At 56.8% G+C, this 24,769-nt stretch overlaps 1 protein-coding gene across 4 annotated transcripts in view; it reads left to right on the top strand.

Annotated features, from left to right (window-relative positions):
- Window positions 1-5,199: 5,199 nt before the first annotated feature.
- The window catches only part of EVI5L (ecotropic viral integration site 5 like), a 31,579-nt gene continuing 12,009 nt past the window's right edge, over window positions 5,200-24,769 (top strand). For 2 of the 4 annotated variants that reach the window (XM_004614774.2, XM_055125047.1), the window contains exons 1-10: window positions 5,226-5,384; window positions 16,126-16,310; window positions 18,262-18,451; window positions 18,820-19,044; window positions 19,629-19,703; window positions 20,299-20,424; window positions 22,053-22,196; window positions 22,320-22,409; window positions 24,046-24,143; window positions 24,250-24,310. In XM_004614774.2, coding sequence (XP_004614831.1) covers window positions 16,174-16,310; window positions 18,262-18,451; window positions 18,820-19,044; window positions 19,629-19,703; window positions 20,299-20,424; window positions 22,053-22,196; window positions 22,320-22,409; window positions 24,046-24,143; window positions 24,250-24,310 — 1,146 coding nt within the window. In that variant the 5' untranslated portion in view covers window positions 5,226-5,384; window positions 16,126-16,173. Of the gene's footprint in view, window positions 5,385-16,125; window positions 16,311-18,261; window positions 18,452-18,819; window positions 19,045-19,628; window positions 19,704-20,298; window positions 20,425-22,052; window positions 22,197-22,319; window positions 22,410-24,045; window positions 24,144-24,249; window positions 24,311-24,769 lie in introns of all 4 variants that reach the window. The other 2 variants (XM_055125048.1, XM_004614773.2) reach the window with 2 other exon arrangements.

Raw genomic sequence — 24,769 nt, 5'->3', positions numbered from 1 at the left:
GGAAGGAAAAGAAAGAGAGAAAGAATGCCACTTTTCATCCTTGACACTACAGGATGCCCCAGCACTGCACAATACCACCCACCTCAGAAAAAAGAGAGAAAAAGGATGAAAGCTTCCCTTCCGCTGCAAAATAGATGGAACCTAAGGTTACAATGCTGAGGACAATAAGTTAAAAGTAGAAACAGGGGGCTGAAGCAATAGCACAGCAGGTCGGGTGTCTGCCTTGCACGTGACTGACCGCGATTCGATTCCCAGCATCCCATATGGTCCCCTGAGCACCGCCAGGAGTAATTCCTGAGTGCAAAAGCCAGTAGTAATCCCTGTGCATTGCCGGGTTTAACCCAAAAAGCAAAAAACAAAACAAAACAAAAAATGTAGAAACAGGCTGGAGAGAATAATATTGCTGGGAGGGTGCTTGCCTTGCATGTGGTAGACCCAGGTTTGAGCCTTGGCATCTCAAAGGGACCCCGACCACTGACAAAAATTATCCCTGAGCGCAAAGTCAAAACTAACCCATGAGCATCGCTGGCTGTACTGGCACCCACCTCCACATACACACAAAAAAAATATTAAAAGTAGAAAGACAAGGGCCAGAGAGATAGTATAATAGCTGGGGTGCTTAACTTGTGTACTGCCAACTCTAGTTTGATCCCTAGCATCCCATACATCTTTGAACACAAAGCCAGAAATAAGCTCTGAGCACAACCAGATATGGCCCAACATTCCCCCTCCCCATCCACATGCACACAACCCAACCAAAAAAAAAAAAAAAGAAAAAGAAAAGAAAAGAAAAAACAGCTCCTTCACTTCGAGAAGAAAAAAAAAAGGAAGAATAAAAATTTAGTCCCAAACAGCAACAAATAAATATTGTTACTTGCAGTCTCATCCCCGGAAATCTGACATCAAAAGTTGTAGCAATAAACCAGCGGCAGATTAGCTACAACAGCAGATTCCTGGGTTTGTGTGACTTGGGTACCACACCCAGTAGTGCTCAGGGCTCCTCCCAGTGCTGTGCTCCAGGACTATGTGGTCCTGGGAATTTGGTTTCTACATGCAACATATACACTCCAGACCAGAAAGATAACGGAGCCTAGGCATGCACTCAGCTATCAGCCATCTTCCCAGTCCTCTAATTTGATTCTAATGTCAAATCAGACATATTGTTGGGGTCAGGGATACAGTTAAAAGAGCTGGCACACCTGCAGCCCCAGAAGCACCACTGGGTATGTGTGTGGGGGATGGGGAAGGTTAGAGATACTTTGTATCTTGTTCTTGTTTTCTCTTAGTTTTTATTTGGAGCCACAATTGGAGATACTCAGGGCCCACTCCTGGAGGACAGTGTGGTACGAGATCACACCCCAACCTCCTGCATACAAAACCTGAACTCAACCCACTGATCTATTTCTCCAGTCCCGTATGTTTTAAGGTTGGTTTTTTGGGTTGGTTTTTTTGGTTTTGGTTTTTTTTTTTTTTTTTTTTTTTGCTTTTTGGGTCACACCCAGCGATGCTCAGGGGTGAATCCTGCCTCTGCACTCAGGAATTCCTTCTGGTGGTGCTTAGGGGACCATATGGGATGCTGGGAATCGAAGCTAGGTGGGCTGTGTACAATACGAATGCCCTCCTCGTTCTGCTATTGCTCCGGCCCCATCTTATCTGTGAATTGTAGAGAAGGCTTTTTCCTCATATTTGGTCACAGGAAAGGCCAGGAAGAATTTTTCAGTTCCTTTAAACCTTGGTCTTGTCTTTTATCCTCAGCACAAAACATACAGTAAAAGAAAAGGCTTGATAGTACTCGCATTCTAACAGCTCCAAGACGAATTTAAATATCACATTTTCATGCCGTTGTTACACTTACGCATAAAATATAATTTATCACTTTTTTATGTTAAATCACATGTAGCAGATTTGCCATTTGCAATTCTCCCCTCTGGAAGGGAGAATTTCTGGATTAAATAAATCTATGGATTTATAAGATATTTATAAGCTATTTTTCCCACTGAGCCATATATATATGCAACATTTTATATATGCAAGAACGTATCTTCTGAATGAGTTATAATTTAAATGAGCTCAGAAAACCATGGTCCCCCAAAAGGAGGTCAGTAAAGATATTTTATTTTGATTGGTTTTTGGGTTTTTTTTTGCTTTTTTGGGTCACACCCGGCAATGCACAGGGGTTAACTCTTGGCTCTGCACTCAGGAATAACTCCTGGCAGTGCTTGGGGGACTATGTGGGATACTGGGAATCAACTCGGGTCAGTTGCGTGCAAGGCAAACGCCCTATCCACTGTGCAATATACCTTATTTTGAAATAAATTGGAAGTAGTGGGTAAGGATACTTGCTCTGGAGCAGAAGGAGGAAAGGGGAAGAAAGGCGTTACATTTATTTTAGCCACCCAAGTTTTTGGAAATACACCAAATTGGGCTTTTTTTTTTCTGAACAGCTCCAAAATTTTAATTGCGGCAGTATAGTTAATCAGATAGGAGGGCAGAGATAGGAAATGCATTTGGAGTCAGAGCGAGTACAGAGAGTGGAACGGAAGGTAGAAAAACATCCAGAGAGTAGATAACCATTCGCTGCTTAGTGGGCCTTGCTTGCCACCGATCCCCACAGGACTGATCTCCAATACCACCAGGAAGGACCTCTGAGCACAGAGCCAGGAATAGTACCTGAGTACCACATGAGGTGGCCCCAATACAATTGTTTTTTTTTTTTTTGCTTTTTAGGTCAAACAGGGGTTACCCCTGGCTCTGCGCTCAGGTATTACCCCTGGAGGTGTTCAGGGGACCATATGGGATGCTGGGAATCGAACCCGGGTCGGCCGCGTACAAGGCAAACGTACTACCCACTGTGCTATTGCTCCAGCCCCTACAATTTTTTTTAAATGACAACTTAGCTATCAGTGAAAAACAAATTTTGTTCTTGTGGTTGTTGTTGTTGCTTAATGATTTATACAGAGACCAGAGTGATAATAGAATGGGCTGGGCTCTTGCCTTGCAGGTGACTGACCTGAATTCGATACCTGGCACCCCATAGAATTCCCTGAGCCCACCAGTAGTGATCCTTGAGCACAGATCCAGGAGTAAGCCCTGAGCATCGCCAGGTGTTGTCCCAAAACTAAAACCAGGGGCCAGAGTAATAGGACAACGGGTAGGGTGTTTGCCTTGCATGTGGCCAACCCGGGTTCAAAGCCTAACATTCCATATAGTCCTCCAAGAACTGCCAGGAGTAATTCCTGAGTGCAAAGCCAGGAGTAACCCCTGAGCATCACTTGGGTGTGACCCCCCCCAAAAAAAAACCAAAACCAAAAAGGGGGGAAAGGAAAATAAAATATAGTATAACCCTTTAAAAAAAAAAAAAAGGTTCAGGGGCTGGAGTGATAGCACAGCAGTAGGGCATTGCCTTGCATGCAGCCAATCCGGGTTCGAATCCCAGCATCCCATATGGTCACTGCCAGGAGTAATTCCTGAGTGCAGGAGTAACCTTTGAGCATTGCCAGGTGTGACCCAAAAAGCAAAATAAATAAATAAATAAATTTATTTTTTAAAAAAAGGTTCACATACTGGTGTTAGAAAGACAGTACAGTGGCCCAATTGATAGTACAGGGGCCCAATTGATAGTACAGCGGGTAGGGCATTTGCCTTGCATACGGACGGCCCGAGTTCCATCCCCGGCATCCCATATGGTCCCACAAGCACCGCCAGGAGTAATTCCTGAGTGCAGAGCTAGGAGTAATCCTTGAGCATTGTTGGGTGTGACCCAAAAAGAAAAAAAAAAGAAAAGAAAAGAAAGAAAGGAAGAACGGAAGAAAGAAAGAAAGAAAGAAAGAAAGAAAGAAAGAAAGAAAGAAAGAGAGAGAGAGAGAGAGAGGGAGGGAGGGAGGGAGGGAGGGAGGGAGGGAGGGAGGGAAAGAAAGAAAGAAAGAAAGAAAGAAAGAAAGAAAGAAAGAAAGAAAGAAAGAAAGAAAGAAAGAAAGAAAGGAAGGAAGGAAGGAAGGAAGGAAGGAAGGAAGGAAGGAAGGAAGGAAGGAAGGAAGGAAGAGAAAGAAAGAAAGAAAGAAAGAAAGAAAGAAAGAAAGAAAGAAAGAAAGAAAGAAAGAAAGAAAGAAAGAAAGAAAGAAAGAAAGAAAGAAAGAAAGAAAGAAAGAAAGAAAGAAAGAAAGAAAGAAAGAAAGAAAGAAAGAAAGAAAGAAAGAAAGAAAGACAGCAGTTAGGGCCCTTGCCTTCCAAGCAGCTGACCTAGGTTTGATCCCCGGCACTCCCTAGGGTCCCCTGAGTCCCGCCAGGAGTGATCTCTGAGCTCAGAGCCGGAAGTCAGCCCTGAGCACTGCCAGGTGTCGCCCAAACACCAAACAAAATGAATTTATAAGGAGTCCCCATGGGTCAGTATAAGCTATGCTAACACTGATCAGAACTTTGAAGGGATATGGCCCTCAGAGATACTTGATCAGGTCTAGACGAGGGCAGGGAAGGAGCGTTAGTCTGGTGTGTTAGCCTTCTGACAACAACCCGGCTTTTCTAGTAAGAGCGGGTGCAGTCAGCGAGAGGTCCCGGCCCCTCCAGACTAGGGATTCCGGGCACCTCCCTTGAGCCGCTCCCTCAACTGGCCCCGCCCCGTCGTCGCCTAGCCACGCCTACCCCTAATCCCCTCCCCAATTTCATTCAATCCAGGCCTCAAGCCCCGCAGACCGGCACATTCATCTCGCCACCCCATTGGTCAGAGTGTCACTTCACCGCCCTCCTTCAATATCATTGGTTAGTGAGTTGTCAATCTTCTTTATAGAGTACCAACAGTTGCCAGGGCTGAGGTTTGCGGGTCTGATAATAATGGACGTTTCAGAACGTCTCCTTATTGGGCAGAAAGCCCGGTTCTGGGCGGGCTTACTCCCCAACTCTAGTCTCTCTCTGTCTAAGGGCCCTCAGGGCCGCAGCCTTCCCTCAGAAACACACCTCTCTGTACTCGCTATTGGTCGTGCCAGATGTTCATCAATAGGGATTCTACATTTCTATAGGTAGAAACCCCTTTCTTTCACGGCTTCCTTCATTTCAATTCGCTTCTCCCCACGGAGGCGGTCACCTGCTGGCTGTAGCCAGGGCCCCCTTCACGGAATGATCGCCGATTGGCCTGGAGCCCCGTCACTCCGGAGCAGTGGGCGGAGCCAGAGAGCCTGGGGGCGGCGAATTGGCCGACAGGGCGTCGGGGGCGGGGCAGCGGCTCCTGTCAGCGGGTGAAATGGCAGCAGTGGAGCCGGCGGCGGCCGCGGTCCCGGGGGGCGGCTGAGGGGGCCGGGCCGGGGCTGCGGGGCGAGCGGCGCGACGGGGATCCGGAGGCGCGGCCCGGGACGGCGAGGCTCGGCACGGCGATGGCGGCGTGCTCCGCGCAGGTAGGGAGGCGGCGCGGGGCCGGGCCTCCCGGGCGCCTTCTCAGGCCGGTGGCTCCGCGCTGCGGCCCGCGGGGGACAAGGAAAAAAAAAAAACGCGAAGTCGGGGTCGCCTCGCCCCGGAACCCGCGCTGGGTGTCCTCAGCGCCCCCAACGCAGACCCGCATCGTCCCAGCCTCGGGCCTCCTGATCCCTCGAGACCCTCCCGGACCCCCGGTGGGGCTTCCCCCTCCCCCACCACGCCCCCTCTCCAGGAGGCGCCCCAGGGCTCAGGACCCCGACCCAGCCTCTCCCCTGACCCTCAGGACCACCCCCAGACATACACACCCTTCCTGTGGTCCCCCCAACCCCCACCCTACACACCTGCCCCCGTGTGCACACCCCACCCTCAGTCCCATTCTTGAAGATCCTGACCCTTGGCAGACCCCTGGTCACCCTGTCCCTCTCTCGGACCCCTCTCTCGGCACCCATACCTGCCTCCACGCCCAAGACTGCAGCCTCAGAGCCACCCCCCATCCTGTCTGACTCCCCGGGACTGCTTATCAGGATTCCCTCCCTGCCCCACAGCAGCCTGCAGCCCCGGTCTCCCACCCGCCCCTACTGGCAAGGACACCAGGAAACATCACCACTCTCCGGGTCCCTCCAGCACAGGCCAGGAGCATCCCCCTCCCCGTTAATCCCCAGCCCTGGAGAGCTCCCCGCCTCTTCCTGCTCAGGACCCTCCAACAGATGTTCCGGCCCCCTCCATGGATGTCCCTATGACAGGGGTCAAGCATGCGCGCACACACACACACACACACACACACACACACACACACACACACATCTGGGAACCAGCAGCTCTCGCACCCAGATGCCCACAAACCTCAACAGCGCCTGCTGACAGACACTCCAGCCCCCTTTGCACGAGCCCTGAAATAACAGCCCCCCACACATGTGCCACACACACACACACGGATCCTCTCACACAGACCCAAGCCAGTGGGTGCCCCCTACCCCACACCCATACAGGCTTCTGCCCACCCCTGGGCACCACCCCCCGCCCAACCCCAGTGCCAGCCCAGGCAGACCCCGTGTCCAGCCGGTGTCCAGCTCCACCAGCTTTCCCCAGCTGGCCACTTCCTGCTGACGCCCTGGAGGGTGACAGGGTGACCAGGAATCTGGCAGCTTCCCCGCATGTCTCTGCCCTTTCCCCTTCCCCAAAGGGACGGTCGCCGGTTCTCCCCGACACCGAGGTGTCCTTCAGAAGCTCCCCTGATGCAGCCCAGCTCCTGGCCAGGGGCTCATACAGGCCCCCCCCATCCTGAAGTCTGAGCAGATCAGCAGGACCAACCTCCACACCCCTCCACGCCCACTGGCACCTCAGACCATGGTGGGGCGCGCGGTCCAGGAGATGGGGGGCAGGCCCCCCACAACACCTGCCTACTCTTTCACCCCTGGCTCAGGCATTTTGCAAAAGGAAGTGACTGTTAGTGGTGGCGGGGGAGCCCTACTCTCCTGGTGTCTGGGGTCTCACCCCTGCCCCAGCGGGGGGTCACTGGCTGGAGTAGGCAGCACTCCTGTTCAAGAACATGTTGCTGGGGGCCCTGGTTGAGACAGTGGGGTGAGGACTGGGCTGGGCTGGGGCGAGAGTCCCCCTAACACACACACACACACACACACACACACACACACACACACACACACACCTGCTCTCCCTGTACATTGTGCATCTTCCTTGCTCCTCTGCTCCAATTTGGGGTGCCCCTGGAGTTCTGGGTGGTGAAAGGCGTGCAGGTGGCTTGGCCCAGGGCGCCCCCCCACAGTCACTGGCTGGGAATGATGGGAAAATGAGGAGAAGGGGGGGTGAGAGGGGGGAGTGCCCCAGTGTTCCCCGCCCCAGAGGAACCAGTTCCTTTGTAAAGACCTACAGATTTGGGGGCGGGAGGGGCCTGGGAAGGAAAAGCCTCGGCTTCCCCATCTGGAAAATGGGACGGGGAATACTTCCCACAGTCCTTTGTGCCGCGGGGCAGCTCATGAGGTGGGTGAGGTGGAGACTGAGTGTCCTCCTGGCCCCCGAGGCCTGACCAGAGGGGTGGGGGGGCAGTGGCCTGTGTCTGCGTTCCCAGGGCTCCTGCCTGGATGGAGTCGGGGTGTTGGCAGCTATCTGGCTGAGCTTTCCGATAGGAAGCTGGTTATGGGGTGGGGGGGTGTGAGGGAGGGTCTGCTGGGGAGATCCGAGGGCGGGGCGGGGGCTGGGATGCTGGGATGCTGTGTGCAGGAGCCCTGGAGGTCGGTTTCTGGAATTTGCTGCGGGGAGGAGGGACAAGGAAGTGTCCTGAAGGTCGCGGAGCACGGAGGGGACACTTGTGTGCTCCCCCTCCCCCACCACAGGTACAGACTGTGGCGCTGACCCTTCGGGGCCAGAAGGCTCCCCAGAAGAGACTGGGGGCTCTCTTGAAAGGAAACAAGGCTTCCCGAGGGGTGTGTGAGTGTCAGCAGTACTTCCTTCCTCCATGGGGGTCCCCACTCCCCCACAGTCCTGACTGATTGGGATACAGGAGATGTGATTCTTGCTGCTTGGTTCAGGGAACCCCCACCGCTCGGACCCCAGCAGGGAGTCAGGGGCTGTGATAGGAAGGTGTGGCAGATGGGGGTCCCTGGCCCTGTTCCCAGCCGCCTCTAGCAACCTTCTGGACCTTGGAACTGAGCAGGGGGTGGCAGGAGGGTTGGGGGGGAAGGCAGGGCTAAGCACCGGTCCCATATTATCTCATTTAATTCTCCACGTGCCGAGTCTCCCCGGTCCATCGCAAGGGCCCTGACACTGCCACGTGCAGCGGACTGAGGGGGCTCGGGCCAGGCAGGGCCCGGAGGACAGAGCACCCAGGAGGGGCCAAGGAGACGCACTCCCCAGGAGGGCAGCTCCCAGAAGGGCATTGTCAGGGGCCGGGGGCTGTGGGCTGCAGCAAACCAGCTTCATCCTAGATGCACTGGTGGCCCAAAGGGCACCCACACCACAGGAAGCCCTCCCAGCCCCCGGGAAAGCGACCCGTGTGTGAACTTGAACTTGGGAAGGCGGCCAACCACGGCTGCCCCAGCAAACCCTGACACTGCTGTGCTAGCAGGCAATCTCTCCACCTTTCCCCGCCCAGCCCCGCGCCGTGGCCCCTTCCAACTTCATTTTCTTCCGGAGGGGGGTGTCCCCCAGTCCTGCCAACTGGCCCAGTTGTCTTGAGCCGTGGCCCCATCCCCACACATTTTCACCTGTGTCCTCCCCCCACGCACCCACATATGCTGAGAAATACTACTCTATTTTTTGGGGCGTTGGGAGGGCATACTTGGTGATACTCTGGGTTGACTCCTGGCGATGTGCTCAGGGATCACTCCCGGCAGTGCTCAGGGAAAACCTATGGAGTGCCGGGGATCGAACCCGGGGCGGCCGTGTGCAAGGCCAGCATCCTCCCGGCAGTGGAAGGAGGGAGCTTTGTTCAGAGACGGGATCCTGGCGAACTCCGTGTGGTCACAGAAGCGAGTCATCTCCCACAGGCAGCACCGGCCTGGCCCGTGTGTGTCAGCAAGGCATCATGGGACTGACGCGATCCCTTGAGGTCTGGGTCCTGCCTCTGGCCTGCAGGTGCCCCGCGTGTCCAGCTCACAGCCCTCTCCCACATCTGAATGAGGACCTGGAGCCCCTCGACAGAGAGAATTGGGGTTTGGTGCTCCCCCGGCCCCCAGCCAGCTCCACTCTGGGCCCGGCTGCATAGGCCCTGTCTTGGTCGTCCAGCACCTCGACCAGACAGCACTTGTCTGTAGGGGGCACAGAGAAGGGAGTTTAAGGACCACACCCAGCAGTTCTCAGGGACTATTCCTGGCTCCGTGCTCTGGAGTGACCCCATGGCCGTGCTTGAGGGAGCACGCGGTGGTGAGGATGGGACAGAGGTAAGCCACATGCCAGATCCCTGAGTTGCCACCACCACATCTAATACCTCGCCCTGTCGGGGACCCTGAACTAGAGAGATAGGAGGGGTGGCTATTTGTTTTTTTGGGGGCCACCCCAGCAATGCTTAGGGATTACTCCTGGCTCTGTGCTCAGATATCACTCCAGGCAGTGCTCGGGGGACCGTCTGGGATGCCAGGGATCGAACCCGGGTCGGCCATGTGCAAAGCGGGCGCCTTCCCTGTCCTGCTCTCTCCAGCCCCGCAAACCTATTCTTGGGCCCAAACAGAAGCAGGTGACATTCCAGGGCCGGGATGCTTTTTTGTAGGTCAGAAGGGAAGGGACTTGGCCCATGACCCCCTGCACACCCCCTGCTCTCAGCCTGGGGGCACTCACTGCCGCTGCTGTTATTAACAATATTTATGATCCCAGCTGCACTGTGTTTCATATTGAAATAAGGCCACAGCTCGGGGAGGGAACCTCCCCGGGAGAGGACGTTTATTCGTGCCACAAATATTGGAGGCCTGGCTATCCTGGGCATCCGGTCACCGGTGAGACAGCCGCGGCCCTGCTCCCCCACACCCCTCAGGGACTTTTTGATCCTCCAGGAAACAAATGCAGCTGGGGATGGGGTGGGCAGAGACACCAGCGGGCTGGAGCCGGGCTCTGCCTGCAGGAGGTGCCCGGGTGGGTCCCCAGCACCAAGCCGGAAGCAGCCTGTGACAACTGCCAGCAGTGGGCCAAACCCCCCACGATGCAAACCATACTCAAGGGGCTGGAGCGATAGGAGGGTGCTTCCGTTGCATGTGGCCCACCTGGGTTCAATCCCCAGCACCCAAGAAGGTCTCCCGAGGAGCTGGAACGATCGTACAGCGGGTACCTTGCATGTGGCCGACCCGGGTTCGATTTCCATCATCCCATAGGGTCCCCTGTGTAATTTGCCAGGAGTAATTCCTGAGTACATGAGCCAGGAGTCACCCCTGAGCATCGCCAGTGTGACCCAAAAATAAATAAAGAAAGAAAGAAGAAAGTCTCCCAAGCACCACCAGGAGTAATCCTTGAGCACAAAGCCAAGTCAGCCCCTGAGCGAGTGCGCCCCCAAAACAAAAACAAAAACAAATTAAACATTTAAGAAGTAAAACAGAAAAAGTAAAATCTTAATCAATCAATCAACACAGCAGGTCATTCCTGCCTGCCAAACCTGTGCACTCATACCGTTCTCAGCCCTGCTTCCTGCAGGACTGCCTTGGAAGTGCTCCAACTCGGGGGTTCAGAGAAATGAGGGTTTGAACCTCTTCCAAGGGCTCGAAGTCCTCAAGTAAGGCCAGGAGATTGGGGATGAGCCGTATACACAGAGACACACATACCTTACACACAAACCCACATGTATCACATACATACAGCCCCCACACACAGATCGTACACAGTCCCCCACACACAGCCCCCCCACATGCATAGCACACAACACAGACAACCCACATCCACACACATCCCATAGATTACACACGGACACACAAAGTGCACGCACACATCAGACACAGCCCCGCCAGTCCCACACACGCATATCACACACATACAGCCCACACATGCAGAGTACCCCCACACATATCACCCAGACACACACCATCGCCATGCGCTGATACACACAGAACACAGTCATGGAAGATGCCCCGGATAAGGGAGTAGGAGGGAGAGGAGCGGGAGGGAGTGTGCTTGCCTTGCACACCACAGATCTGGGTTCCATCCCCGGCCACTGAGCACTGCCAGCATCCCTGAGCACAAAACCAGGAGTAAGTCCTGAGCACCACTGGGTGTGGCGCAAAACCCCCGATTTTCATTGCTTCCCATTGAACTATCTCCAAACCCGCTAAAGTCCTTATTGCCTTCATATTTTATTCCTACCTCTTTATCTATTGAAATTTTTTCAAAAAGTGGGGAAGGGGCGCACTGGAGAGATTATTTTTTTTATTTCCAGCATCCCATAGGGTCCCCGAGCACCACAAGAAGTGATCCCTGAGCATTGCTGGGGGTGGCAAAAAAAAAACCCTCGATTTTTTTTTCTTCTTGGTGGTATAAGGGGTAAAACCAGGTTTCTCGAACACAAGCCAAGTGTTCTACCACTGAGTCACATCCCTGACCCTAAATGTCTTCCTTTTGGCCTCAGAATGCCATATGCCGGGGGCTGGAGTGATAGCACAGCGGGTAGGGCGTTTGCCTTGCACTCGGCCGACCTGGGTTCGAATCCCAGCATCCCATATGGTCCCCTGAGCACCGCCAGGGGTGATTCCTGAGTGCATGAGCCAGGAGTGACCCCTGTGCATCGCCAGGTGTGACCCAAAAAGCAAAAAAAAAAAAAAAAAAAAAAAAAAAAGAATGCCATATGCCATCTTGTCCTAATGTCAGGCTTCTCCGGTCTGGGACAGTTCCTTTTGACCTTGAGGGGAGGCAAGTGAGACTGGAAGGGACCAAAATTCCCCTTGATATGGGGCTCCCTGGCTTTGTGCTCCCTAGGAGAGTGAAGGGCAATGTCTGCAGGGACAAAGACCCAGGTGAGGTGCTCCGTCCATGTCTGTCAGGGCGCTGCTGTTCCCACGACAGCCCTTGACCTTAATCTCAGGCCCCAGCAGCGGGAATGTTTGTCTTCCTGTGCTCAGCAGACACTTCTCAATCGCCTACTAAAATGCCAGCTGCTGCCTTAGAAGCTTGAATGAATGATAAAATTGGGGGGGGGGGGGCGGTGGCAGGGAGACGGTTCCCAGGGCTCGAGCACAAGTTCTGCCTGCCAGAGCCCCCAGTTCCCTCCCTGACACTATAGGGAGAACCCCCTTGAAAAAATAAAGAGGCCAGAGAGATAACATAGCAGGAAGGGCACTTGTCTTGCCCTCAGAGGACTTGGGTTCGAGCCATAGCAACCCCATATGGTACTCTGAGCATCGCCGGGAGTGATCCTTGAGCAGAGCCAGCAATAAGCCCTAAGCACTGCCACATACGGCCCCCCCAAAATGAAATAAACATATAGGGGCTGGAGCAACCTTACAGCCTTGCACGTGGCTGGCCCAGGTTCCGTCTCTAGCACCCCACATGGTTCCCACATACCGCCAGTAGAAACTCCTGAATGCAGAGACAGGAGCATTGCTGGGTGTGGTCCCAAAACTACAAAAAGAAGCTAAATTTCAAAAATAAATTAATTCTTTTTGAGGAGGCGGTGGGGGGGGGCAGGGCCCCCCACTGGTGCCTAGGGGCTGCTCCTGTGTTCAGGCAAGATTCCTGAGAAATAATGGGGCGGGGGTGGGGTGCATACGATCTGCAGTGCCGGAGTGACAGGATAAAACCAGGACTGGTGGTATGCAAAGGCAAGCATCTTCACCCCCGAGTGCTCCGTCCAGCCAAGGTTCTCAGTTCCTGGCTTCGGAATGTTCATGATCTCCACAGAACCCGAGAGATGACGGCGCCCACGTGTCTGGAATGGGGGGGCATGTTTTCCGAGCCGGAAGTGAGCCCCAGACACCGGAAGTGGGCGGGGCAGGGGCGCAAGAGAAAAAACAGCCATTCCAACTGGGCCTTGCAGACCATCTTTCCAGCCCGAGTGACCTGCCCGTGTAAAGGCAGGGCTAGCAGGAGCGGGCACAGCGGGACTGGGATGTAGGAGGAGGTCAGGGGAGCTGGGAGGCGGGCAGCATGCAGAATGGCTGGACTTCTCGAGGCTGGGGAGTACCTATTGGCCAGGTACAGGACTCTAGGTTCGGTGCCCAGAGTCTCCAGACATAGTCCCCACAATGATAGCAAAACAATTTTTTAAAAAGAAACCCCAAGCCGGAGCAGTCGTTCAGCCGATAAGGCACTTTGCATGTGGCTCACCCCGGTTCAATCCTCAGCATCCCATAGTGTCCCTAACACCGCCACAAGTGAGCACCAAGCACAGACTCGGGAGTAAGCCCTAAGCATCCCCCGGTCACACTTTTTGGGTCATACCCAGCGATGCTCAGGGGTTATTCCTGGCTCATGCACTCAGGAATTACTCCTGGCGATGCTCAGGGGACCATATGGGATGCTGGGAATCGAACCCTGGCCCGCCACATGCAAGGCCAACGTCCTCCCCGCTGTGCTATTGCTCCAGCCCCGTTTGGGTTATTCTTTGTTTTTTTGTTTTTTGGGGGTCTTTTTTTGCTTTTTGGGTCACACCCAGTGATGCACAGGGGTCACTCCTGGCTCTGCACTCAGTAATCACTCCTGGCAGTGCTCAGGGGACCCTATGGGATGCTGGGAATCGAACTCAGGTTAGCTGTGTGCAAGGCAAACGCCCTACCCGCTGTGCTATCGCTCTAGCCCCTGTGTGGGTTACTCTTGATGGTGCTCCAGGAACCCTGTGGAGCCAGGTATTGAATCCCGTGCCAGCATTTTGAACCAGAAACCCGGAAAAGAATCCTCTTTGGGAGTGACAGCGGTACGGTGATGGGGGACCCTAGTTCCTCAAGGAAATGGTGGCTCCAGACCAAGTGGGGTCTCTTTCTCTGAGTTTCCCCCCAATGCTCCTTAAATCTTCCATGCTGGGAAATCTTCCCGCCATCTACCCACTGAAGTGTGGAAATTCATTTTACTTAATTTTTTTTCTGTTTTTTGGGTCACACCTGACAATGCACAGGGTTTCTCCTGGCTCTGCACTCAGGAATCACCCCTGGCGGTGCTCAGAGCACCATATGGGATGCTGGGAATTGAATCCAGGTCAGCCGCATGCAAGGCAAATGTCCTACCCGCTGTACTATTGCTCCAGCCCTACACTTAATTTTTTTCATTTGTGTTTATGTACTGATTTGAGCAGGGATCGAGGGGGCTACACCTGGCTGTGTTCAGGGTTTCCTCCTGGCTTGGCGCTCAGGGATCACTCCTGATGGGGCTTCAGGGACCCCATGGAGTGCTGGGACTCGAACCTGAGTTGGCCACATGCAAGGCCAGTGCCTTCTCTGCTGGACCGTCACTCGTGCTCCAGCACAGCTTCAGGGTCCCATGGAGAGGGGGGGCCCTTGCTGCCCACACGCACAGCAGCTGGCTGGATCCCCACCCAAGCTCGAAGCTCTTGCCCGTCTAGCCGCCACCAGTTCCGGGCACTTTGACTGTGTCACCGGTGCCCCAGAGAGCTGAGTGCTGGCCCCCAGCAGCGCCAGACAATTAACAGTGGACAATAATTGCTTCTGGTCGTGCCAGCAGCCCACTTTGGTTGATGAGACGACAGGAGGGTGAGACGCAGGGGCAGACCACGGGCGGGAGCGTGATGGAAGTCGGCGGTGGGGCCACTGAGGTAGAGGCTTCTGTGAGGCTCCCTGACCTCTGACCCTGCTGATTCATGGGGTGCCATGACGTGCTTTGCAGGGGCCGGAGAGAGAGCATGCAGGGAAAAACACTTGCCTTGCACACAGCCAACCCAAGTTCGATGCCTGGCACCCCATTTGATTCCCCCAAACACTGCTGCCAGGGGTCACTCCTGCACCCAGAGCCAGGTGTAACCCTCCACCCCCAAGCACCACCAGGTTTAGATCAAAAATAAAATTCAGTGGCAGGGAGGGCAGAGAGATAGTACAGCATGGTGAGCACTTGCCTTGCATGCAACTGACCCAGCTTCTATCTCCGGCACCCTGTATGGTCCCCTGAGCTTTCCAGGAGTGATCCCTGAGCACAGAGCCAGGAGTAAGTCCTGAGCACCACTGGCTGTGGTCTAAAAATCAAACAAACTAAAAGACTGTGTGTGTGTGTGTGTGTGTGTGCGCGCGCAGAGCAATAGTAGAGCAGATAAGGCACTTGCCTTGCATGCAGCAGACCCAAAGTCTATCCCCTGCATCCCATTGGGTCCCCCAAGCACCAACAGGAGGAATTCCTGAATGCAGAATCAGAAGTAGCACCTGAGCACTGCCAGGTGTGACCCAAATCCTCCACCCCTCTCTCTCTCTCTCTCTATCTCACACACACACACACACACACACACACACACACACACACACACACACACAAAGACTTGGTCTTCAGAGGACCTCAAAAGTAGCCCTAGACACTGGCCAGGCCAAGGACTGGACATGGGTATTGCATGCAGCAGCCCTGAGTTCCATCTGTGGCACCACATGGTCCCCTGAACATTTCTGGGAAGGGACCCCCCAAAGCACCATTGGATACAACTCCCCAAAATGGGGGTACTCAGGCTGAATCCAGTGATGCTTAAGGCTGACTGCTGACTCTGTGCTTTTTAAAAATTTTTTTATTTTGGAGTCACACCCGGCGATGCTCAGGGGTTACCCCTGGCTCTGCACTCAGGAATTACCCCGGCAGTGCTCAGCGGACCATATGGGATGCTGGGAATCGAACCCGGGTTGGCCGCGTGCAAGGCAAACACCCTACCCACTGTGCTATCGCTCCAGCCCCTGGTTCTGTGCTTTGGAATCACCCTTGGCAGGGCTTGGGAGACCCTAGGAAGTGCCAGGGCTTAAACCAGGGTCAGCTGCATGCAAAGCCAGCGCCTTAACCCCTGTTCTCTCTCTCCAACGTGGTCTCCCTGTCCAGGGACAGTGGAACAAGCTGTGGACACCAGCCTGCTATCCCCCGGTCCCCAACATCCAGATGATACGGGCCAGGTCCCGGAGCCAGCACCAGGGGCAGAAGGAATGGCGAGGAGTCAGCTGGGTTAGGGTGCAGGGGGAGAGGTTGGCGCATGGACAGACAGAGCAGAAGTGGGGGAAGCCTGACCTGAGGAGAGGGGAGCTGGCCCCGCTGGCCCTGGCAGGAAGAGTGGGGTGAGCAGCCCACCCAGTGCTGACCACGCCTCTCTTGCCCCACGATCCCCAGACAGAACTGTGACCCGGCCCCAGCTCACGGCTGACAAAGCTGCCTGCCATGGCCAGCCCCACCCTGAGCCCCGACTCCTCCTCCCAGGAGGCCCTGTCGGCCCCCACCTGCTCCCCCACCTCGGACTCGGAGAACCTCAGCCCCGATGAGCTCGAGCTGCTGGCCAAGCTGGAGGAGCAGAATCGGTGAGTGGGGGGCGCGGGGAAGCCTCCAGCGGCAGTCCATGGGCAGGGCCGAGGGGCAGGGGCTGGCGATCGCCAAGGCTGAACGGTGTCCCATCCTCCGGGCCGCTGGAACGAGTGGATGAAGAGGCTGAAAATCCAGGCGCTTGTGTGAGAAGGTGCTGCTGGGGGCCCACTAGAACCTCGAGTCCTGCCCGGAGCCCGCCCACCCACCCCTGCTCGGCTGCCACAGGCAAATTCGTCATCCGTGTGGGGAGACCGTGCAAGGAGCTGGTGACCGTGAAAGGAAAGGTGGGGGGCTGCTGGGGAGAGCTCCTGAGCATCCCTGGGTGGCCCAGAGAGCGAAAAGGAGGGGCTGGAGCAATAGGACAGCAGGGAGGGCTCTGGCCTTGCAGGGATGGGGCCTTGGAACAAAGAAAGCAAAAAGGAGAGAGAGGGAGGGGAAAGGAAGGAAGGAAGGAAGGAAGGAAGGAAGGAAGGAAGGAAGGAAGGAAGGAAGGAAGGAAGGAAGGAAGGAAGGAAGGAAGGAAGGAGGGAGGGAGGGAGGGAGGGAGGGAGGGAGGGAGGAAGAAAGGAAGGGAGGGAGGGAAGGAAGGAAGGAGGGAGGGAGGGAGGGAGGGAGGGAGGGAGGAAGAAAGGAAGGGAGGGAAGGAAGGAAGGAGGGAGGGAGGGAGGGAGGAAGAAAGGAAGGGAGGGATGGAAAGAAGGAAAGAAGGAAGGAAGGAAGGAGGGAGGAAGAAAGGAAGGGAGGGAGGGAGGGAAGGAAGGAAGGAAGGAAGGAAGGAAGGAAGGAAGGAAGGAAGGAAGGAAGGAAGGAAGGAAGGAAGGAAGGAGGGAGGGAAGGAAGGAAGGAAGGAGAGAGGGAAGGCGGGAAGGAAGGAAGGAAGGAAGAAAGGAAGGAAGGAAGGAAGGAAGGAAGGAAGGAAGGAAGGAAGGAGGGAGGGAAGGAAGGAAGGAAGGAGAGAGGGAAGGAGGGAAGGAAGGAAGGAAGGAAGGAAGGAAGGAAGGAAGGAAGGAAGGAAGGAAGGAAGGAAGGAAGGAAGGAGGGAGGGAAGGAAGGAAGGAGGGAAGGAGAGAGGGAAGGAGGGAAGGAAGGAAGGAAGGAAGGAAGGAAGGAAGGAAGGAAGGAAGGAAGGAAGGAAGGAAGGAAGGAAGGAAGGAGTTATACCTGTCTTAAGGGCTTGCAAGGCAAACGCCCTCCTCACTGTCCTATTGCTCTGGCCCTGACATTTCATTTTTTGTTTGTTTTTGGATCACACCCGTCGATGCACAGGGGTTACTCCTGGCTCTGCACTCAGGAATTACTCCTGGCGGTGCTCAGGGGACCATATGGGATGCTGGGATTCGAACCCGGGTCAGCTGCTTGCAAGGCAAATGCCCTACCCACTGTGCTATTGCTCCAGCCCCCTCATTTTTTTCTTTTCTCTTTTTTTCCCCTTTTTTGGGTCACACCGGCAAGACTCAGGGGTTACCCCTGGGTATGCAATTCAGGAATGACCCCTGGCAGTACTCAGGAGACCCTATGGGATGCCGGGAATCGAACCTGCGTCAGCAAATGCCCTCCACACTGGACTATCACTCTGGCCCCAGACTTTTCCTTTTTTTTTTTTCCTTTTTGGGTCACACCCGGCGTTGCACAGAGGTTACTCCTGGCTCTACACTCAGGAATAACTCCTGGCGGTGCTCGGGGGACCATATGGGATGCTGGGAATCGAACCCGGGTCGGCCGCGTGCAAGGCAAATGCCCTCCCCGCTGTGCTATCGCTCCAGCACTAGACGTTTCCTTCCCTGAGGACACTCCAACCTGCTTTTTGTCAGAGCCGCTCCCACCAACCATACCAGAGGGTTCCCCCACTCCCCACGGCCCCTCCAACACCCTTCCTTTCCCGCCTTTGCGGGATGAGTGGGTCCCGCTGAGCCACGCCCCCGGGCAACCCCCGGGCCCCTCTCCCAGGCTCCTGGAGGCCGATTCCAAGTCCATGCGCTCCATGAACGGCTCCCGGCGGAACAGCGGCTCGTCGCTCGTGTCCAGCTCCTCGGCCTCCTCCAACCTGAGCCACCTGGAGGAGGACACGTGGATCCTGTGGGGCCGGATCGCCAACGAGTGGGAGGAGTGGCGGCGGCGGAAGGAGAAGCTGCTCAAGGTGGTGGCCTGGCTGGCACTTCCGGCCACGGGACGGCTGGGCCGAGGGTGGCTTGGGTGGCACTTCTGGTCATGGGTTGGTATGACTGGGGGTGGCCTGGGTGTACTTCCAGCCACGGGATAGCTGGGCCGAGGGTGGCCTGGGTGGCACTTCCGGCCACAGGGTGGCATGGTCAGGGGTAAGGGTGCCAGCCTGGGCAGCACACAGCCTGAGTGCAGACGGGCAGGCCCCCCAAGGAGGCGGGTGTCGGCCGTGGGGGCGGGGCGGGGCGGGGAGGGTTGAGGGCGTGCACCGTGGACCCTTGTGCGGGGGCGGGCCAGCCCCATTTCCCCGCATCTAGCCCGCATCCCCCCCAACGCCGTCCTCAGGAACTGATCCGCAAAGGCATCCCACACCACTTCCGAGCCATCGTGTGGCAGCTCCTGTGCAGTGCCACCGACATGCCGGTCAAGAACCAGTACTCGGAGCTGCTGAAGATGTCCTCACCCTGCGAGAAGCTCATCCGCCGCGACATCGCCCGCACCTACCCCGAGCACGACTTCTTCAAGGGCCAGGACAGCCTGGGCCAGGAGGTCCTGTTCAACGTCATGAAGGTACCCACGGCCCGGGGCCCGGCACCCTGAGCCCTTCCAGGAGGGTTTCCCGGGGTGCAGAGCCGGAAGTCGGCCCTGAGCACCACCGGGTGTGCCCCCTCCTCCAAATAATAATAATAATAATAATAATAATAATGCAGTGTTATGCAGGGCCTGGAGCAATAGCACAGTGGGGAAGACATTTGCATGTCTTGCATGCAGCCCACCTGACTTGTACCCCCAGCACCCCGTAGGATCCACTGAGCCCCACCAGGAGTAAGTCCTGGGCACCGCTGCATGTGACCCCAAAAACCAAAATAATAATAATAATAATAAAACAGTGTCGTGGGGCCAGAGAGATAATACAGTGGGTGCAGCACTGGCTTCCATACAGCCAACCCAAGTTCGATCCCCGGCACCCCACAGGGTCCCCCGAGTGGACCCCTGAGTGCAGAGCCAAGAGCCAGCCCTGAGCACCGCAGATGTGAGCCTCCCATCATAATAAAACAATGGTCATGAGAGTGTCCCCCACAAGTAGACCACCAAGGTGAGGGGGCCCGTCTTTGCAGCCTCAGCCCTCACACCCGCACCGTGTTCCCTCGCAGGCCTACTCGCTGGTGGACCGAGAAGTGGGTTACTGCCAGGGCAGCGCCTTCATCGTGGGCCTTCTGCTTATGCAGGTACGTGTCCCCCAGGACAGGGACACGAGCTCTGGGGGTGGCTCCCCGTCCATCCAGAACGACTGATTGTCCCCAAGCCAAGTGAGCAGGGCCACCTGGGAGGGCCGCCTCTCCTGTCCCCCGGCCCTTCCTTCCCTGGGGCCCAGGGAGCTCCCCGGGGTGGGCCAGAGACCTGGGCTGGAGTTGGGGTTCAGGGCTGGAGAAGGGGAGAAGGGAGATGCTGGAAGGGGGCGGGAAGAGGGCACCACCTGTGCCAGGGAGCCTTCTGGGGTGACCAGCGTGGGAAGCAGAAGCGGGGGCACAGGCTGAAGGGAGTCCAGGAGCCCCAGGACCCCACGGTTCCCTAAGATCACCGGGCTAGCACCCCACCCCCCAGAATACAGCATCAGTTGGAGGGGCCTCCTTCCTCCTTCCCGCGACACAGTGCCTCGACACCACGCAGTGCCAGGGATGGAATCCGGGGCCACACCGTCCCCAGCTCCACTGGTGGCTTTGTTGGAAGGGTCCAGGCCGACGGCCCTGGTCAGGCAGGGAAAGGAGAAAGGGCCCCCCCCACGCCGCCCCCCACCCTTGCCCAGGCTCTCGGTCCCCGCAGATGCCCGAGGAGGAGGCCTTCTGTGTCTTCGTGCGGCTGATGCAGGAATACCGCCTGCGGGAGCTCTTCAAACCCAGCATGGCCGAGCTGGGGCTCTGCATCTACCAGTTTGAGTACATGCTGCAGGTGAGGCCGGGCAGCGTCTGGGGGTGGCCAGGGGCCGTGCCAGGGACAGCGGGACCTCCTGAAACGCCCAGAGCTCGAGGCTCGGCTGGACCTGATGCACCTGGTCCTGGCGGTCAGCTGGGCTAAGGCGAAGCAGAGAGAGAAAATGTGTCTGCCAGCCCGGCTGGTGGGGGGGGGAGCAGAGCCGGGGGAGAGGCAGGGTCCTGCCACAGGGCCCGCCGGTGGGCACACCTGCACCCACACCCACACGCAGGCACACACGGCAGGCATGCTCACACACAAGCACACACACACACACACACACATGCCCGCAAGCACACCCCCATCCATGCACACACATACAACCTCGCACATTCGCACACACACACACACGATGCACGCAGTGCTGGAGAGATAGGACAGCAGGGAGGGTACTGGCCTTGCACACAGCAGACCTGGTTTCCATTCCCGGCATCCCCTTAGGGGTTCCTGAGCATGGCCAGGAGTGATCCCTGAGCACAGCGCTGGCAGTAACCCCTGGTTATAGCTGGATGTGGCCCCCAAACAAACAACAACAACAACAACAAAAAACCACACAAGCACACACACAAGTATGCCCCAGCTTTCTCTAGCCCTCAGCAGACATGGGGGGGTCTGGTTGGGAGAGCCCCCTCACCATGGGTAAACGTCTCTTCTGGGGACCTGCTGGCTAGCGTGTGACCCAAGGCCAGAGAAATGGTACTGCAGAGGTAGCTGCCACCTCTGGCAGGGATGGGGGTGGGATGTGGAGGGGACAGAGTCCACACTCGAGGTGACAGACATCCAGCAGGGTCCTGACGCCGTCCCCTACCTCGGTTTCCCAGCTCTGCCCCTTCCTTCAGTCAGGAGTTCAGGGCCATCTGACCGGGGTTCCCAGAGTAACGCAGACCAAGACTTCATGGGAAGGTGCGCAGTGCCCCCAAGGTCAGGATTTAGAGGTACCTCTCTCTCTCCCTGACTTTGGGACCAATCCCCCGCCCCCAGCCTCCCCAGCTGCCTCTCGGGGCAATGATGAAGATCCATCTGTGAGCACGAGGGCTGGAGAGATAGTCCGGTGAATAAGTCTCTTGCCTTGCACTCAACTGACCCGGTTTTGATCCCCAGCATTTAATAGGGTCTTCGATTTTTTGTTTGTTTGTTTTGTTTTTACTTTTTGGGTCACACCTGGCGATGCTCAAGGGTTACTACTGGCTCTACACTCAGGAATTACCCCTGGCGGGGCTCAGGGGACCCTATGAAATGCTGGGAATCGAACCCGGGTCGGTCGAGTGCAAGGCAAACGCCCTACCCGCTGTGCTATTGCTCCAGCCCCCTCATAGGGTCCTTTGAGCCCCGCCAGGAGTGATCCCCAAGTCCAGAGCCAGGACTAATCACTAAGCATAGTTGATGTACCCCCCCTAAAAAAACAAAAACCTCACAACCATGAGCACTTATATTCAGATCCCCCTAAAACCTGCCTCCCCTCCACCTGACTCTGGGGGTGCAGAGCATTCAGGGCAGATCAGGGAAGGCTCCCTGGAGGCGAGGGTGCCCCAAGGTCAGCACTCTGGGGCCAAGGGAGACCAGCGGCACTCTCCTCGGGGCAATGCTCACCTCTCTGCACCCCGCAGGAACAACTTCCAGACCTGAACACCCACTTCCGCTCCCAGAGCTTCCACACGTCCATGTACGCCTCATCTTGGTTCCTCACCCTCTTCCTCACCACCTTCCCTCTGCCCGTGGCCACCCGCGTCTTCGATATCTTCATGTATGAGGTGAGGCCTTCCCCACGCAGGGACCCTCCTGTCCCCACCCCACCCCAGAGACCATCCGCACCGGGTCCTGGAAGGAGGCAGGAGCATGGCCCCCCTGAGCCTGCTGCTTCCCCGCTTTCGCAGGGCCTGGAGATCGTGTTCCGGGTGGGCCTCGCCTTGCTGCAGGTGAACCAGACGGAGCTGATGCAGCTGGACATGGAGGGCATGTCCCAGGTGGGCCAGCATGGAGGGGGACGCCAGGGAGGGGGAGCTACCCAAGAGATATCCCAGGGGTCTGAGCCCTGGGACATTGAGGAGGGCGCTGGCCTTGGGCAGCCCAGAGGGTGCCACGAGTCCCACCCGGAGTGATCCCGGCTCTCAGAGCCTGGAAGCAGTGCTGAGCACTGCCGGGGGGTGGCCCAAAACACAGGACCGCAAGGACAGCCTGAGCAAGAGACGGGGCTGATTCTTGACCCTTCCGGGTTGCCTCTGTGGTCCCTGGACATGTAGACCATGGTGGACACCACCAGCCTGGCAGAGGAGAGAGGGGAAGGGCTTGGACCGGAAGCTGAGCTGCCCTGGAGATCCAGCTATCCCCCCCTCTGTCTACACACACACACACACACACACACACACACACACACACACACACACACACACCAGCATAATATACTGGAATGTCCCTACTGACAAGTAGCAATACCAGCCGTTGATGTGTGGCTCGACCCACTCCCCTCCCTAACCCCCAAATCGGGCCTGGTATGGGGTACAGAAGTGGCGGGGGAGGGTGGCGGGGGAGGGGGTGTTAGTGTAGTCCGTGGCCGCCCCCGCCCCCCACACCAGCCAAGGCTGCTGAGACTGCGGACACGCCCCGCCCCACCCGGGCCCCGCCTCTCTCTGGCCCCGCCCGCCCAGGGCCGCGCCCCCTCCAGCTGGTGCTTGAGGGAAAGAATTCACAAAGGACACAGTTGTGCCCGTGGACACGGGCGGCCTTTGTCCGGGCTGCCAGAGCAGGCCAGCTGGGCTGGAGTACGGGATCTCGCCTGGACACCCCCCTCCCCACCGCCGCACTGAGCTGGGGCCCCCAGCCGCTGCGCTTAACCCTTTGGCTGAAGCGGGGGGTGGGACTTGCCTCCAGGTCGATCCCCCTGAAGGGTGGTCCCAGCTGCCCTGATTTCTCATCCTCTGCCTAGGGGACCCTGGCCAGTAGCCCCCTGACTCCCCTCTGTCCTGACTTTCATTCACTTTCGGGGCTGCCTGCTTTTGTTCACTCCCAGCAGTGCTCGGAAGGGACGGCCAGCTCAGTGCTCCGGGGTTGCTCCCAGCCGTGCTGAGTCGGGGGACTGTGTAGTGTCAGGATCAAACCCGGGCTTCCGGGGCTGGAGCGACAGCATAGCGGGTAGGGCCTTGCACGCTGCCAACCTGGGTTCGCTTCCCAGCATCCCATATGGTCCCCTGACACCGCCAGGGGTAATTCCTGAGTGCAGAGCCAGGAGTAACCCCTGTGCATCGCCGGGTGTGACCCCAAAAGCAAAAAAAAAAAAAGTCTTCCTGCATGCTAAGACAGTGCTCCGTGCCACCCATTAAGCTCTCCTGGGCCCTCCCATCTGCCCTCCCCTGGCCACAGGCAGTGTCTCCACACTCCATGGACACTCCCCCCCCCCCCGCCCAGTTCTGCACGCACACCCCATTCTGGCTTCTCACCCTGTACGCCCATCACAGAACCTTGTGCCAGGGGGCTGACCCTGGCTGCTGCCCCTCCCCACCAAGATCGTCCTTCAGACCAGCTGGAGGCAGTAGGGATTCAAGCATCCCTTGCCCCCCAGCTGTTGAGTCTGGGGTTAGTGACCTCCCTGCTGTTCCCCCCCAGTACTTCCAGAGGGTCATCCCTCACCAGTTCGACAGCTGCCCGGACAAGCTGATCCTCAAAGCTTACCAGGTCAAGTACAACCCGAAGAAAATGAAGAGGTGAGTTTGGGGCAAGATGGGGTACTGGAAGTAAGGGGTTGCCCCCCCAGGTTTGAATCTAACCACATCTTCCCTCCCACCCAACCCCCCAAAAATTTCCCCTTAGGCTGGAGAAGGAGTATGCAGCTATGAAAAGCAAGGAAATGGAGGAGCAGATCGAGATCAAAGTGAGTCCCAAGCCGGAGGGACAGCTCAATGGGGGGTGGGAGGGGCTGTGCCCGGCTGGGGATCCATCCCTCCCCACCGAGGGAGTACTGATCAGTGAATAACCCCCCTGACCACATGGTGTGACTCAAAAACAAACCAGGGTCCGGAACAAGGGGGCTTGTGGAGGGAGGGAACATCACCCCAGAAACCCTCCTGCCTGGCCTGGTTCTCAGTGGCCACCGCTAGGGGGCGCCCCTGCCTAGCGCACGCTGCCCACTCCACACCGCTGTAGGGAAAGAGGCGATCCCAGAGCACTTAGAGGGGACTGGGGGGAACCTGGCAGATGGAGGGGACATCCCCCCCCCCCGGGGAAGATTGCACCTAAGCCTAGAGCCCCCCAGTAACAGCAGACGTCACAGCCTCTGGGTGCCTCACGGGGATTCCGGAACCTGAGGAGCCTCTAAACTCAGGCATCACCC

Source organism: Sorex araneus, chromosome 2 (genome assembly GCF_027595985.1).
Source record: "Sorex araneus isolate mSorAra2 chromosome 2, mSorAra2.pri, whole genome shotgun sequence".
Classification (NCBI taxonomy): domain Eukaryota; kingdom Metazoa; phylum Chordata; class Mammalia; order Eulipotyphla; family Soricidae; genus Sorex; species Sorex araneus.
This window is presented reverse-complemented; position numbering and strand designations above follow the sequence as displayed.